General features: G+C 48.0%; 1 protein-coding gene across 50 annotated transcripts in view; it reads right to left on the bottom strand.

The window, feature by feature from the left end:
* MADD (MAP kinase activating death domain) overlaps positions 1-15,671 on the bottom strand; it is a 38,847-nt gene that overhangs the window by 22,946 nt on the left and 230 nt on the right. For 14 of the 50 annotated variants that reach the window (XM_060018839.1, XM_060018823.1, XM_060018818.1 and 11 more), the window contains exons 1-16: positions 12,397-15,453; positions 11,058-11,654; positions 10,351-10,654; positions 9,700-9,831; positions 9,164-9,277; positions 8,391-8,471; positions 6,385-6,563; positions 5,810-6,045; positions 5,452-5,608; positions 5,078-5,181; positions 4,308-4,498; positions 3,677-3,930; positions 3,286-3,425; positions 2,361-2,462; positions 671-730; positions 210-312 (exon numbers count right to left, since the gene is read on the bottom strand). In XM_060018839.1, coding sequence (XP_059874822.1) covers positions 210-312; positions 671-730; positions 2,361-2,462; positions 3,286-3,425; positions 3,677-3,930; positions 4,308-4,498; positions 5,078-5,181; positions 5,452-5,608; positions 5,810-6,045; positions 6,385-6,563; positions 8,391-8,471; positions 9,164-9,277; positions 9,700-9,831; positions 10,351-10,654; positions 11,058-11,654; positions 12,397-12,458 — 2,816 coding nt within the window. In that variant the 5' untranslated portion in view covers positions 12,459-15,453. Of the gene's footprint in view, positions 1-209; positions 313-670; positions 731-2,360; positions 2,463-3,285; positions 3,426-3,676; positions 3,931-4,307; positions 4,499-5,077; positions 5,182-5,451; positions 5,609-5,809; positions 6,046-6,384; positions 6,564-8,390; positions 8,472-9,163; positions 9,278-9,699; positions 9,832-10,350; positions 10,655-11,057; positions 11,655-12,396; positions 15,454-15,671 lie in introns of those variants that run through there. The other 36 variants (XM_060018863.1, XM_060018837.1, XM_060018864.1 and 33 more) reach the window with 4 other exon arrangements.

Raw genomic sequence — 15,671 nt, 5'->3', positions numbered from 1 at the left:
CCCTACCTCTCCAGGCGGCCTGGTTTGCCCGAGCGCCCACCACTGCTGGTACACTCTGCTCAGCACCATGAGCTATTCCTGCCGCATGGGGATTGCGTCAGGAGGGGAAGGGATTTCATTTACCCACTGAGAGCTTCCCTCCCTAGTGTTTGGTACAAGGATCACTACCTCTATCTGAGAACTTTTACAACAGCTCTGCCATTTATTACCTAGAATTGCTGGATCGACCCTGAGGTGACGGAGGCTCTCTTTTCACTGTTGGGCTGTGTTTAATGACCGATGACTTCTGGTCCACTAAGGCCCTCCTGTTTCCTACAGCCAGGAAGGTAGAATGAGAGATATCACGACTGTAGTCAGGTAGCTGGTGTCAGCACAGCCCTGGGTAGCCGTGTTCCACACCCACTCCCTGGCAGGGCTGGCTGAGGGCAGCACTGGGGCATCACACATAGGTAGAAAGCAGCCATGGCAATGTGGAGGAAGTGGGCATGGAGACTCAGGCCACTCCACATGCACCAGCAGCGCACCCCGTGGGCAGGCGTGGGCATCCCGGGGCACGGGGCAAGTCAGGTCACTCGAGTGATGCCGCTTGCTCCATGAGGAGGATGGCCCTCAGGCAGGCACAGGAGATGCTAGGAAAAAAGATCATGCATAGCTCACGGGCAAGACCCACCTTCACCACTCCCGGGGCCGGCTTCAGTAACAATCTCCATTAGAGTATTTAGCCCAAATACTGGGACACAAAATACACAATTAGTAGGTGCACCATGATACCACAACCCCTGTACCCCTCAGCGGAGCTGTAAGTCAGATAATCTGAGCATCCTCCCAAAGCTTAGTGCACATAACCTTAGTTCTTAGGCACCTCAGAGCTGGAAGCCAAGTGGCCACGAGACGACTGAGGCTCGAGGAAAGACCATCCTTAAGGCTATGGCCTCTCAAAGCCAGAGGCAGGGTAATAACACAAGGAGCCTTTAGGTCCTAAACAGGCACATGCGTGAAAGGGGACCATGGGTTTTCATGAAACATCTAGCACAGGGGTCCGGGGGGCTGCAGGTATGCAGAGGGAAGAGACCCAACTTGTAGATGCTGTCATGGGAAGGGGGGAGGGGGTGAGGATGGGAGCTGGATGGGAGTGGTGAGTGCAGCAAATGAAGTGAAGCAACAGCATGCAATGAAAGCGTTTCAATCGCTCTCCCCTTTAACTATATCAAATGAAAGCCAGTGACGCTAACACCTTTCCATCCCTCACCTACTGAGCCTGTGTAGACTCACTCTACAGGGCTGGTTAGCTCCCTACACCTCTAGCTATGATGTCCTTTTGCCCATCTAGCCTACGTTCCCATCCCCACCAAAGAACATTCTTTAGATTCCTGACACTTTTAACACTGGGAAGAGAGGTCAGTTAAAAAATACATGAAGCTGCTTCTCATTGTGCTTCCTTCTGTGATTAAATATTTTAGCACAAAATCCAGAATAAATAAACAGAAGTCAGAGTAAATTCAGAAGAGCCCTTCAGGGCTTCCCTGGTGGCACAGTGGTTAAGAATCTGCCTGCCAATGCAGGGGACAGGGGTTCGAGGCCTGGTCCGGGAAGATCCTACATGCCACGGAACAACTAAGCCCGTGAGCCACAACTACTGAAGCCCGCGTGCCTAGAGTCCGTGCTCTGCAACAAGAGAAGCCACCGCAGTGAGAAGCCCACCCGCCGCAACAAAGAGTAGCCCCTGCTCTCCACAACTAGAAAAAGCCACGCACAGCAACGAAGACCCAACGCAGCCAAAAATAAATAACCAAAATAAATAAATTTATAAAAAGGAAGAACCCTTCCAACTGTCAGAGATCACAAAACGAAAATCAAATAAGGTCTTAATTGCCCCTAGAAGCCAACCAATGCTATCAGGCCCATTCATAGGGCCTAAGTTGACATGAAGCCAAAGTAAGAGGCTTCTTGACTCTATAAAACTGCCAGGCTCTTCACAACCATTCCCTGGGGGGCCAGCTCTTTAGGACGGAGTTTGTCCTAAGTTCACGCGGTAGGAACCTGGCAGATGACTGGTGGCAGCTGATGAGCCCCGTGTTAATTACGTGCCTCTGACAAAGGTTCCCCCCAGAAGCAGCAGTAATCCCCCAGTTGCCATTAACCTATATGATATAACAGGGCCTTCTCTTTAGCTACAAAAGACAGTTTTCCATCTGAAAACCAGCGAGAACCCATGATGTGCAGTGAAAGCCATGGGAAGCGATGTGAGGGGCAATGGCCGGGTCAAAGGATTCTTCATACCTGGGGCTCCTGACAAGCACCCACAGGCCTGAAACATTTCCCAGAGGATCTTGGTTGGGCAAAAGGAGGGCTGGAGTTACCTTTCAGACTGGGGAAGGGCGTGGTTTTCTCTCGCGCTCCTTTGGTAGGCAGTGTGAGATTTGAAAGACTGAAGCTCGTACTGTGGTTCCGATACAGACTGCCTGTCAAGGGGAGCGAGTGAGAGCACTGAGTCAGAGGGATAAAGAATCAGAGCATTATGCTCCAATGACCGTATCATCCTCTTCGCCCTCCTCCTTTTCAAATGCAATCCCAGAACCTCTGACCTCGCTGAGAAAAGATCACGCCGGGGCAAACAAAGGGGGCCACTGCCAGGACTGCTCCTAACCCAGTAACAACTTTCTCTGACGGCTTCCCACGATACCATCCAAGTCTCTCCTCTACTGCTGACCCAGCATGAACGCCGGCAGTTAACGCGCTTCCGGGCTGATGTGGGTGCTGTCCCTCCTGGGCTTCTAAACTCACCATCACAATTATCCCCCATGTCGGCTTTCTCCGGTCCCTAGTCTGTCTTTAGTCTTTAACTGACACCACCCCTCATTTCTGGTAATTTTCTCTACGCACAAGTCAATGTCACATAGATTTCAAGGCGCGTTGATGAAAAAGTCCTTTCCCAGGCAAAGAAGATATTAGATATATACCCAAGTCAAATCTGACCAGAGTATTTCCACAAAATATATGTACAAGTGTATGATTTTTAATATAATGATTATTTTTCAGTTAACAGCTAGCCGTCTTACCTGAAACAGACTAAAACCTCCAGGGATAAAGATAACGACTAATCTGTCCCTGTTCTTCGCTGACCTCCCCTGAAAATACCTTATTCGGTATCACCCAAACGACCTTATCCGGAGCTCGATAATGCCAACCCAGTCCTATATCTGAAGCTCTAAGCCATACCTGCCATGGTCAGGCCCTGCTGGAGCGAAGATGGGACAGAAGCGTGAGAGAGCTGAAGGCACTTACTGGCAAAAGACATGATGCCCCCGAAGCCCTCAGTGCTGTTGTTGGAGACGGTGGAGGTGGGCGAGCTCGCTCGAGAGTCTGACTCTGCATCTGAGTCACTTGCCAGTTTCAAGCTGTTGGGCCGCAGCAGCTTTTGAGCCCTTGAATGCACAGTGGCGCCTATGAGCCCCAGGCAGGGGTACCTCATCTTGGGCGTGTGGGCCTGAGGCTACACTGCGGTCACCTCTCCCTCCCCACAGTTTCTAAATGCCTAGATCAAAGCACGACCCTCTGGGGACGCGGGACCACGAGAGCCTTCAGACTGCTCAGACTTTCTGGTTAACCCTCGCCCAGGGTCCACTGTAGTGAGGTCCTTCAGTCACCCATCTAGAAGGCAGCCCCAGGCTCTCACCGACTGCCACTGACATGTAGGCTGAATCGGGGAGTGTAACCTTCCCCCGGCTCAGCATCATCTTCCTCAGGGGGAAAGCCATACTGGGGTTCGAAGTATGGATTATCATAGGTTCGCTGGCGCACTGACCCCTCTCCAATTTCTGTCTGACGCCTGTCCACGTTCGCTTTGCCAATGCTGGGAGGCACGCTGGGGAGGGACTTGGAGACGCCTACCGCTGCCTTATCATCCATCTCCGTTGAGTCGGCAGGTTCCTAGGGGACATATTAAATAGAAAGGAGTCACCTGGTGCCCTGTGATGCCTTCCTATGTTCTCAGTTCAAGCCAGGCCTGTCAGGTTGCTAGCCTAAGGGGTATGTGAGAAAAGATCTTTGTTATACCCCTGTTCTCTATCTCCACAAATTATGCAAAGGGGATCTCGGCTAACCCCTGAACAAAGCTGGGTGTCCTTCTGGGGTCAAACTGTATCTCACAGGCTCTAAACTATAGGATCTACGGAGAGGAAGAAGGGGGAAATGTGGAGAAAGTAGTAAATTAAGTGAATAGCTTTGTCCTAGCTTTCCTAACAGAGCTGAGGCCCACGTCCCAAGTAACAGTCCTCACTTATCCACTCCTCCAAGTCCTCACGTACAGAACTGGCTCCATGGATAACGGTGCTGGGGCTACTGCTGGCGGTGGTGCTGGAGCTGGAACGCAGAGGGGGGTTTTCCTGAGAGTTCTCGCTGTCTGGGCCAGGTTCCTCTGCTTCTTTCTGGCTCTGCAGCTCATCAATAGCTACCTCACTGGCATCCCCCAGTGCCGCGTGTGTCAGAGGATCCACGTCTGCCAAAACCCAAGGATTATGTGTATGGCTGATTCACTTTGCTGTACAGTAGAAACTAATACAACATAGTAAACCAACTATACTCCAAGGACTTCCCTGGTGGCGCAGTCGTTAAGAATCCGCCTGCCAATGCAGGGGACATGGGTTCGATCCCTGGTCCGGGAAGATTCCACATGCCACGGAGCAACTAAGCCCGTGCGCCCACAACTACTGAGCCTGAGCTCTAGAGCCCGCGAGCCACAACTACTGAGCTCACGTGCTGCAACTACTAAAGCCTGTGCGCCTAGAGCCTGTGCTCCGCGACAAGCCACCGCAATGAGAAGCCTGCGCACTGCAACGAAGAGCAGCCCCCACTCGCCGTATCTAGAGAAAGCCCAGCCAACGTGGCAACGAAGACCCAATGCAGCCAAAAAGATAAAATAAAATAAAAAATAAAAAAGTATACTCCAATTAAAAATTAATTTAAAAAAATTTTTTTAATTAAAAAAAAACAACAGCAAGGATGGCAGGTACAGACCATACCATCACAGAACCCCAAACCCTGTCCCAAGCTGGCCAATTTCTCCAAGTACACTTACTAGGAGTATCACCATTGATGTCACATTTCATCATCTCACTGACAAAGTCACCAAGGGAAGAGTAAGAAGAGCTTGAGTCATCATAATCCATACTATCACTGCCGCTGCAGAGTGAAGAGCAAAAAAATAAAACAGAAAGAAGGGGCAGGGAGGAGAATCAGCATTAGAAAAATAAACAGAGGAGCACTCTTAACTCAAGGCCAGGGAGCAAGATAAAATAAGGAAACTAACGCAAAACAATCAACCAAAATATAACCCAAGGCTTCAAGGACTGATGTCTAAATCCTATGAAATTCTGCAATTGCGCTAAATAACGGCTAGCAAGAGCCCCTTAGACTTCAAGAACTGTCTTGCTGCCATAAGGGGCTGCTCACCTGTCATCAGTAGGGTCAGAGTCAGAGTCATGCTCCGGCGGCACGCTCAGCGCCTCGGCCAGGTGGGAACTGCTGTCATACACTCGATAGTGGACAGGCTGCAGCTGGTGGGTGTACCACTTCGGCTTGTCGCCTATCAGGGCTGGATCGAATGTGTCTACCCACGGAGGAAAAAAGGAGAGAGTCAGCAATAAGGGAAAAAAATCAAGCAAAACCTGAAAGAAAGGTGGGAAAAAGTCTAAGGCAAAATCAGAAATGGCAGGGGCAGGTGGAAGATTAGAAAGGGAAAAAGCAAAGGGAAGAGCCATCAGGAGGACAAACGCAGAAGGAGGGGCAAAGCGGAGGTAGGTGGACTCACTGTTGTGAATACGCTGAAAGGCATAGTTGGTGGGGTTGAGGATCCATTCTCCAAAGTACTCCACAGCCTGAGTCCTGGCCAGTTTCTCAGCAAAAGGAGTCTGCCGGGGACGTGAGGCTAGAAAGGAGCCAGCTTGGAAAGCTACCACGGGCCGGGGGAAGAGACGCAGGGTACGTGTGTGCATCTGAAAGCCCTGCAGCACGTTGGGGGAGTTGAAGAAACGGACCATGGCCACTCTGGGGAAGAAGGGGATGGTGAGATGACCTGAGTCCCTCGCCCTGCAGAGCAAGGAGGCCTCAGACCACCTCCCACAGGCATCATTTCACGGGCTTCCAACAGCAAGGGGAGAGGTATCTTAAAGAATCATCAATCCCCTTCTTCACACGAGGTCTAAGAGGCCTGCGAGTATGATTATTTCTTCTGTTTGCTTTTACTGAGGTGGCAAATGTAACCAAATATTATATACATTGTATACATAAAGAACCTCTGGCTCAGGGAGGTAATCTGCCCCAAGGTCACTGAGTGAGCAGAGACCCACTTAAGAGCTTGTGACTGTGGGGATGGCTCGGCTGTACCTGGTTGCGACATCCACAGAATCCACATCGTTGCCATAGATGAGTGGGTTGAATTCAGTGGAAGGTGTAGACTGCAGGTCATTAGAAGGCCTTCCCAAGAGAAGAGGGATCTCCTGGCCTTCGTGGAATTTCTCCAGATTGAGGATGGGCTGGGTGTTGAGACTCATGCTGGCGAGGGCCTGCGGAACAATAAGAAGTCCCTCAGAGAAGGCAGATTTCTGGGGCAGCCAGCCAATCTCAATTCCTAGAAAAGAACCTTCACCTTTGAAACAAAAAGCCAAATATTTTAACCTTTAGAAAACAATCTGAATTATGAAATCTTCAGCTTAAGCCAATCTGACTCAAGGCAACGATCTAAACCTGAAGTCCGAGGCAACAGTTTTCAAATTCGATTTAGCTACAAAATCTTGTTTTTCAATTGAAATCTATGTAGAAATATAAACAATCGAAACATGTAAAAGTAAAGCTTCTCTGAAGGACATAAGGAACCCAGAGCCTCATATGCTCGGGGGTCCCAACCTAAATCAACCCTCAGCGGCTCCATGGGGCAGTTTGAAAACCACTGGTCTAGCCCAGCAGTGTTTCTTAAATGTTAATGAGCATAGGGGATGTTGTTACAATGCAGATTCTGATTCAATATACTTGAAGTGATTCTGCCCTTTTAACAAGCCCAGGTGAGGTTAATGCTGCTGGTTCGTGGACCACACTTTGAGTAACAGGGGTCAGGATACAGGATCTGTGAGCCCCCAAATCTTAGCTCCTACAAACATTTAAACTCCAATATCATATATCAACCTCTCCATCTCATTAGTCATACTAAAGCAATCATCAAGAATGAAAAACACAGCAAAGGAAGACAGCTAGAGAACTTTCTGAACTTGCAATCCTCACCGGACTCTGCAGTAACAAGATATCATATTACATCAATAGTGATGAAGCAAGTAAAAAGAGAGAAGGATAATACAAAAATCACCCATTTATATCCAAACAGATTTCACCTAGAGGTATTTCTTTCTTCTTTTTTAAAAAAATTATTTATTTATTTATTTATTTATGGCTGCGTTGGGTCTTCATTGCTGTGTGCGGGCTTTCTCTAGTTGTGCGCAGGCTTCTCATCGCGGTGGCTTCTCTTGTTGCTGAGCACAGGCTCTAGGCGCACAGGCTTCAGTAGCTGTGGCACGTGGGCTCAGCAGTCGTGGCTCGTGGGCTCTACAGCTCAGGCTCAGTAGCTGTGGCACACGGGCTTAGCTGCTCCGTGGCATGTGGGATCTTCCTGGACCAGGGCTCGAACCCGCATCCCCTGCACAGGCAGGCGGATTCTTAACCGCCGCACCACCAGGGAAATCCCCACCTAGAGGTATTTCTAAGAACTGAGACAACACAGACAGAGATTCCTGAAGACCCTTCGAATGACAGATTCCTAAAAAGAAATACAGAGCTATCTACTGGTGGTCCTACATAACACATACAGCAGCGCAGAGGACCAGGGCCTCATCACACTTTACCTTCAGGTACTGTGTTCAGCATGCAGAAGAAGAAGAAAATCAATCAATGAAAAATGTATTTAAGGGTTTTTACTCAGAGAAAGGAATTTGTGAAGAAATGATTCTATAGGGACCAGAGATCAATTCAAGAGGAAACCATAAAAGGAGCCAGATTATCCAAACTACTGACTCCCTCCTGTAACACTGAGAGAATGCTCCAAGGCCATTAAGAATGGCAGATGGGACGAGCAGCAGAAAGTGAAGGGCTGCTTTATACAGCATTACAAGGATGAGAGGGTGGGAGGGGGCACACAGGGAATTAAAAGGAATGTAAAAAGCCCTTTCTGAGATTCACCCTGCAACCCAGAAATGGGATACATCTCCTTCTAAGCCCACCCAAGGCTAAGAAAATCTACTCCACTTGAAGTCTGAAAGGAAACTGGCTCTTACAATAAGAGCTGTCTGCCTACAGCAGTCCTATAGCTGCTTGCTTTTCTTTTCTTTTCTTCATTCTTCACCTACCTGTTTTAAATGTTTTTTCAACTCTAGTGATTCTGGTTCTGGAAGGATAGGTAGCACTTCTGCATTGGTGGGGGCAATCACCTGCACCAGAAGAAAGATAAAAGGCATGACCTTAGAATTAGCTGCTCCAAAGTTTCTCTTACATAAAGGTAAGTAACAAGAATAGGAGATTATATATACGGTATTATTATATATATGCAAACACATATTATATACACACATATAAAATACACACATACATGTGTATGTGACACCTATACACACCTGAAAGGAAATATTACACCTAAATGTTATTGGTGACTATCTCTAGATAATAAGATCATAGTTTTTACTGACTTCTTTATACTTATTTGCATTTTCTAAAGTCTTACAATGAACACATATAAGGGCTACCTACAAAAGTTTGAGTGTACTCACACTGCAGAATGTTAATATACTTTTTTAAAGTCTGCCATTTCTTACTAGAAACTACACTCCCAGAAAGCCATGAGATGACCTACACCACAGTAATGATCCTGCAACCACAACTGCCCTACTGCTCTTGCAAGATGTGGGGAAGCATTTAACTCCAGCAAAACTAAATCTTATAATTCTTTGAGTCCTAACCAAGGCTTATTAAGCCAATAAAGTAAAAGCAGTATTTTTAAAAAAGTTGTTTCAATGAGTCTCATAACAGCCATCGCCCACAAACTTAGGAACTTCCTGGGAGTAATCTAGAAAAAGAGAACACAATCCTCTTCTAGACCCTACAACGCCTCAGCCAAGAGCCTCACCCTACTGCTGTCCAGATCCACTAGCCACACGTCATCAGGCATTTTGAAGTCCAGTTTGTAGAGGAAGAAGCTGGCAGGGACCCCGATGATGTACGGCGTCGGAGCCAACAGCAGCTGTGGAAAAGACAAGAAACAAAACCAAAACCAACTGCGATCACATATTGAGTCACGATTTTTCTAGATAAGGAAAACGCAGGTCCACAATCCCTCTTCCAAATCCTTGAAGGTAGATGTGTTTCAAAGTTCAGAATTTTTCAGATTTTAGAAAAGTAATAGTGCATATTCTACATATTATGTAGCACCTGCAGTGGTGTAGCCAGCAGCCTATAATCATTATATTAACTGTGATAAATAAAAAACATAAATAGCATAGGTTTTGCCACCAGATCAGTTCAGATTTTGTAGACAAATAAGTTATAACAAGGAATTCAGGACGACTACTGATTTACAACTTCTCTGGGCATTAAGCCTTCGCCCTCAAAGCTGGACAGAGTTAGAACAGAGGTGACAAAGCCAGAAGACACCTTGAGACCCACCTGTTCTGCGGACGCCATGCAGGTGGGCAGCAGTGGAATAACAGGAAACATATACTCCAAGGGATAAATCATTGCCACAAATGCCATCACAGACATGGAGAGTGCGTTGTAGTCTCGGGACTGCAGCACCACCTGCAACGAGCCACACCACAAGGGTTACCCGACAGGAGAAGGTCTGTGAGAAAACTGCTTCCCACACTACAATTTAGTTTCTGTTTCACCAAGTCTACGGCTCTGGGAGCTTAGTTTCCACACTTATCACTGCCTCACACCCCATCCTGCCTGCCGCCTCCCAGCGCAAGCACTGCAATAATTCTCCCTTGAATCACTCCTTGTCATCCTAGTTCTTGTACCCCCAAATTCCAGGGTCACTCATTGGAACAGAACGACTGAAATTTTCAGAGAATTAGGCTGGTATAGTTAAGAAGAATTCAAATGAGTGTCAAGCCCTCTGAATATATCCCACACGATACTAGTACCTTAATTCAACCCACACCAACTGAGTACCTGTTGTATACGGTACCGTGTTATCTCCTGGAGACAAAATGATGCAAAAGATGTAGTCCCTATCCTCAGAGAACTCATGGGTCTAGCCTCTGCCACATTTCAAAGCCCTTTCCCTAGAACAGTCTAGAAAGCTGGCCCTCTCACCTTGTGCTCTAACAGGATGCAGGTTAGCACCTGAAGACAGGCATCCACACCCAGAAGTTCCAAGGGAAGGTGCAGTGGGAAATCCACTAGGGTGAATCGAGAGGGGTCTGGAAGCGCAAAGGTCAGAGCTTGCTGGAGCTCCTGGGGCAGGACCTCAATGTCCACTCGCTTCTGCCCTGAGACGGGTACTGGGGAGCGCAGCAATCGATAGATCCAGGCCTCAATCTCTCGAAGGTCGTGCAGAAGGGCACTTGACTTCTCCTCCACTAACAACGAGCCAGTAAAGATGCGCCACATGGTGTCCCTGAGCAGCAGACAGCAGGAAACAGACGCATAAGCACTAGGAGCCGACACCCCACTGCAGCCCAGCCATAGAGGGTCTAATGACAGAAACTGGAGGAGCCCACCCTTTGGTCTCAGCTAGGATCACAGGGTATACGTACGAATAATGACAAGGGCAAAAATGCATACACAGCAAGACTTACTGTCCTGCCCATCATGAAACACCAAACTCCTCAGCATCACTCCAAACACGATCATGGAAGGAAGTCTAACTCTGCAGTAGTCTTTTGCTTAGCACGGACTAACACAAAGTGCTTAAGGAGGTCTGAAGGACCTCAGGCTTTAGAGGAAAATTCCTACGCCCCTCACAAGCCATCAACTCTAGATGCCGCCCCTCTCTTCTGAGCATCAGCAGAGAACCATACCTTTGTATGCCTCGAGGGATGCCCAGTTTCTTGCCCAGCAGTCGCTCACTACAGCAGTCCACCAGACGTTTGAGGGTGTACAGACACTCCCGGAAGGTGGAGAAGAAGGGGTAATGGCTGAGCACACACAGGGACGTCAGAGTGCTGTTGCGGGAACGGCTCTCCGCCTTGGCCCGGTGTTTGCCCCGAGGAGACTGGTTCACATCCGGGGTAGAGTCGGCACTGGGAGGCTGCAGGGACGGGCCACTCTCCGAGCTCTCGGTGCCAACCTCTTCTGAGATGCAGGTGGCGTGGGGTCCTTCCTTCCCACGGGACCCTGCCCCGGCCTCCCCCTTTTCCTTAGGCACGCGCTTTTGGAAGGAGCGGTAGAAGTTAACACAGATGCCATAACGCGTGACTCCGGTGTCCTTGTCGGTGAGAGTGAAGACAAAAGAGGTGTCCTCGCGCAGGCTCATGCGCCGTTGTCGCACACTCAGGCAGCCCTCTGGCTGGCAGAAGAACACGACATCCGGGGGCAGGGGAAACTCGGCGTGATCCTCTAACGGGTATCGCCGTAGCAGTTCTGGAGTCTGGGCCACGCTATCACTGCTCGGGTGCCTGGAGAACAGAAAGACAAATTCAGCAGCCTGAAGGGACAGAACGCTCTTTCAAATTTTAACCACAGTCAAGAAATAAATGCTCTTTTGGATAAAGAAACCTAGCTGCCGGACCTTGGAAAACATGCCACATTTAGCTGTAGGCTAAATGAGGTCTGTGCTGCCACGAAGATGCCCACCCTGAAATAAAAGGAAAATGGCGACAATAAAATTATCACTAACACTTTGAGATGGCTAGCATCTTTCAAGGTGTATTAGCTAATGAATTCCCAAAACAGCATATGTAGAGAGAGAAGGAGCACAATGTACTTTTCCTTTGTACGAAATAAGGAAACTGAAGTGTATAGAGTATATTTGCTCAAAATCACAAAAACGCTAGTTAAGAGCAGAGTTTTGCTCTGTCTCTGCTCCTCCAGGCCAACACTCTCAAGCTACCTGTTTTGCTTCCCTTACTGGCAGCAAGGTTCCCATCAGGGTGAAATAATAGAAGAAGAATGAGATATGCAGGGCTTCCCTTAACCTTCCCACAGGTTAAGACTCTGTGCTTCCAATGCAGGGGGCAAGGGTTCAATCCCTGGTCAGGGAACTAAGATCCCATGTGCTACATGGTGCGGTGGGGGGGGGGGGGGGGGGGGCAGGAAGAATGAGATATGCAAAGCAACGTGGAAATGGGGAAGGGAAATCATCACAGATTTTGTGGCTATCCCAGATGACAAGACAAAAATCAGTCACTTCTTGGTTACCTGGCCCCTACGATCACTAGGTAGTCAAGTAACCGAGGACAGGACTTCTTCTTTTGCACCATGGTTCCGATTCATCAGTTCATCTCAGAGAAACTTCAAGGCACCAAGCATGGAATCAATGTTCCCAGGAGGAATCCTGATATTATCTGAAAATCCAAGTCTAATAGGAAAAAAGTACTGATAAGATCCATTGCTGTGCCTAAGGGACTCATCCCTCTCAGCATCATCCCAGCCAGGGACATAGGTCAGAAGATCTTCCATTTTAGTACTAAAGATAGGAGAACATGACACTTTTCCTAGCCTAGAGCTCTGTCCAGGCTTATGAGCTCACAGAGTCAAATGTCAAGAAGTAGGATAAATAATGGCTCACCTCTCCGTCCCTACAAACCAGCTCATTTCCAGCCTCACCCCTGGGGCTGTTTCTGTTTCTGAAAAACAGGCCTAGTCAGTCTAATCTGGACTCAGTTATTATGATAACAAAAATTAAGTCACTTTCAGGACTGCTCCAGGGTGGATCAGAATCAAACCAGACTCTCTAATCAGAACTAATCTGCACTCCTAGCTCTAGGTGGAAACCTAATTATTCTCTGTTCCAACATTCTGCATTCAGCTTGATGTGAAACTACCACATAGTCTATACAGTTAATTGCACTCAGACAGTAACAACAGCTGGCTACTCTACCCCATGCGTTCTCAAATGAAGAATATCTATGCCCCAATTGCTTCATCTAAACCATTTTTCTCCCCTCTTCAAGCAAGAAAGGGGCCCAGTGGCTACTGCTACTAGCTCTGCCCTTGGTGCTGAATCACAGTCTTCCACTTATATTCTGGTCCCAGGATTCGAATTAGTAATACAATATACACAGATGAGGCCTTGTCCTTCTTTATCTTACAGAGATGAAGAAATAGATGCAGAAATAACAGTATTCCTGCAAAGACAGGGAGAGGTGCTCAGAGGAATTTCTAAGCCATAGTCCAAAAATTAGAAAAACCTTACGTGTCTTAACTGTAATTTATTTCCTGTTGGGTCTCCATACACTCCTCTAAATAAAATGTTTCACTCCATGACAAGGTTACTCTCAGTGCTTCCAGTATTCCCCCTCTGTGCTCCACACTAAGACCCTGTTCACTGTACACACAGAGAGAATCCCATTACACTACACACACCCTCACTCTCTTCTTTGCTGCTGTGTGCACTCCCATACATACAACGTACACACTCCCTGTATGCTTAAGGCTCTGTTTGACGTAGATGAGAAGCTCTATCTTTTTTCTCTCCTACTTATTAAAAAAAAAAAAAACTATTTACAACACCTCTCAAACCCTCAAAATACTTCTCCCTCCTTTCTCTTGCTCCCAATAGAGGACCTGCAGGTAATAGGATTCAGTTTTGTCTCCATAGCAACTCTGGCTCCAGCACTATTTATAGCAGAGTCACCGCCCCTCCCCTGCTTGGGGACCGCACAGTGCTATCAGCTGCTACTCCAGAGCTGGCCAATGCCCATAATAGTTCATTCTCCTTGAATCCAGAGACACCTCTTCCACTGATAGCACTTACTAATTGTTAGGTTATCTTCTCCCCCATGTGCCTTTAGTTTGCACTTTGTCTTAATTCTGGATTTTGATAGAGATATCTCCTTTCTACACAACGCAAATGAAGTTCCCAGGCTTGCAAAATACTCATTTCTAGGCAACACTACCACCCCAAAAGCCCTTTGGGACTCTCCACTGCTAAGGACTCATAAGCATATTGCAGAACGTGAGGCATTGCAGTATGAACTGTTAGAGAGCAGAGTTCAGCTCCTCCCAAGCAGAATGAGAAGGGGAGGGAAACACAGAAATGAAATGGGAGATGGGTAAAAGCATAATTCATTCTCTAAAGAATTATATGGAAAATGCCCAGTGAGAGCCAAAGTATCTTAAAATAAAACAGAATTTACAGGACCAGAGCTCAAGGCTAAGCCTTAAAATCTATGTTTATGTTGAAAACCAGGAGCCCTTTCCAAATGAAAATCTCAAAGATCACACCTGAAGCATCTTCTAATATATTAGGCATCAGGCCTCTATCCTTGGTGGGATCCCAGCCCCCTCTCCACTGAGAATCACCTGATAAAACTGAAATCATTATCATGCACTACAGTGCTCACCTCCCTCCAAAGCCACAGGGACCCAGAGATCTTGTGACTATTCTAGCCACTAGTGATAGGATGGATTTTTAGTCTCAACTTATATCTCATCAACAGCCACTGCCTTTGGTTTTTCAGATTGCAGAGATAACCAAGGCTTTTCTTCCCATTCTCTCCCCTCTCCCCTCCTCACGAAGACTCTAAATTCTCTCGCATTACCTATAACTCACTCTGTCTTCACATCCACCCACTCTGCCTCTTGCCTCAGCTACACTTACTAACGTATAGCTCCTCGTTCCTAGCCCCTATATTCCAAAGGCATCAAGCTCAAAATGCATACCTATCTGCTGAAGTTCTACACAACGACCATCCACTCCATCCACAGACCTTTAAATTATCTATGTCTTTTCAGCTTACAAATGGCCACATTAACCAACCCTTTGGATTCGCCCCTTATTTTGGGCAGGATGTCATAGTAAAACCACAGGAACCAGAGAGCGATATGACATCTTTGCTGACGTGAGCACAACAGGAGGCTCTCTCCCCTCCACCGCCTCCCCAGGCAGTGACCTTGCAAGCGCATCAGCACAGACGGGTCCAGCGTGGGGAAGAATGAGAGTAAAGAGGCAGGCAATAGGCAGGGTTGGGGAAGAGGGGAGGGCAGGAACAGGAGGACTAATTTAGAGGTGCACGAGGATGGGGAGGGAAGCAGTTGCAGGAAAAACTGAACGGTGTCTCCACTCTCCAACAAGCCAATTTTGAAACACCAAATTAAAAAAAAAAATTTTTTTTTTAAAGAACCAAACGTGCTTTTCAAACCCTAACCAAAAATAAGGCGCGCGGGTGCGCGCACACAAATACACTCACGCACATACACACGCACACACACGAGCCATGTGGCTAGCACGGCTCGGGCCCCGAGCTGGACAGCTCTGGCCGCCCCCTCACCTGCTGGACAGTTCTCCCCCGCCCCCGCCCCGGAACCAAGACCGCCCGCCAGCCCCGCAGGAATCTCGCCCTGCAGCCGCGAGCTGCGCCTAGGCTCGGAGCCCGAACCCCCTCGGCGGCCCGGACGCCCCCACCTCTAGCCCCACCCTCTTCCTTACGGACCCCTGCTGTCCCTCTCGAGACCTACGCCCCCTCACACTC

The sequence above is a fragment of the Delphinus delphis genome, chromosome 8, assembly GCF_949987515.2.
Source record: "Delphinus delphis chromosome 8, mDelDel1.2, whole genome shotgun sequence".
Taxonomy (NCBI): domain Eukaryota; kingdom Metazoa; phylum Chordata; class Mammalia; order Artiodactyla; family Delphinidae; genus Delphinus; species Delphinus delphis.
The sequence above is the reverse complement of the archived record's forward strand: the minus strand, read 5'-3'. Positions and strand labels throughout refer to the sequence as shown.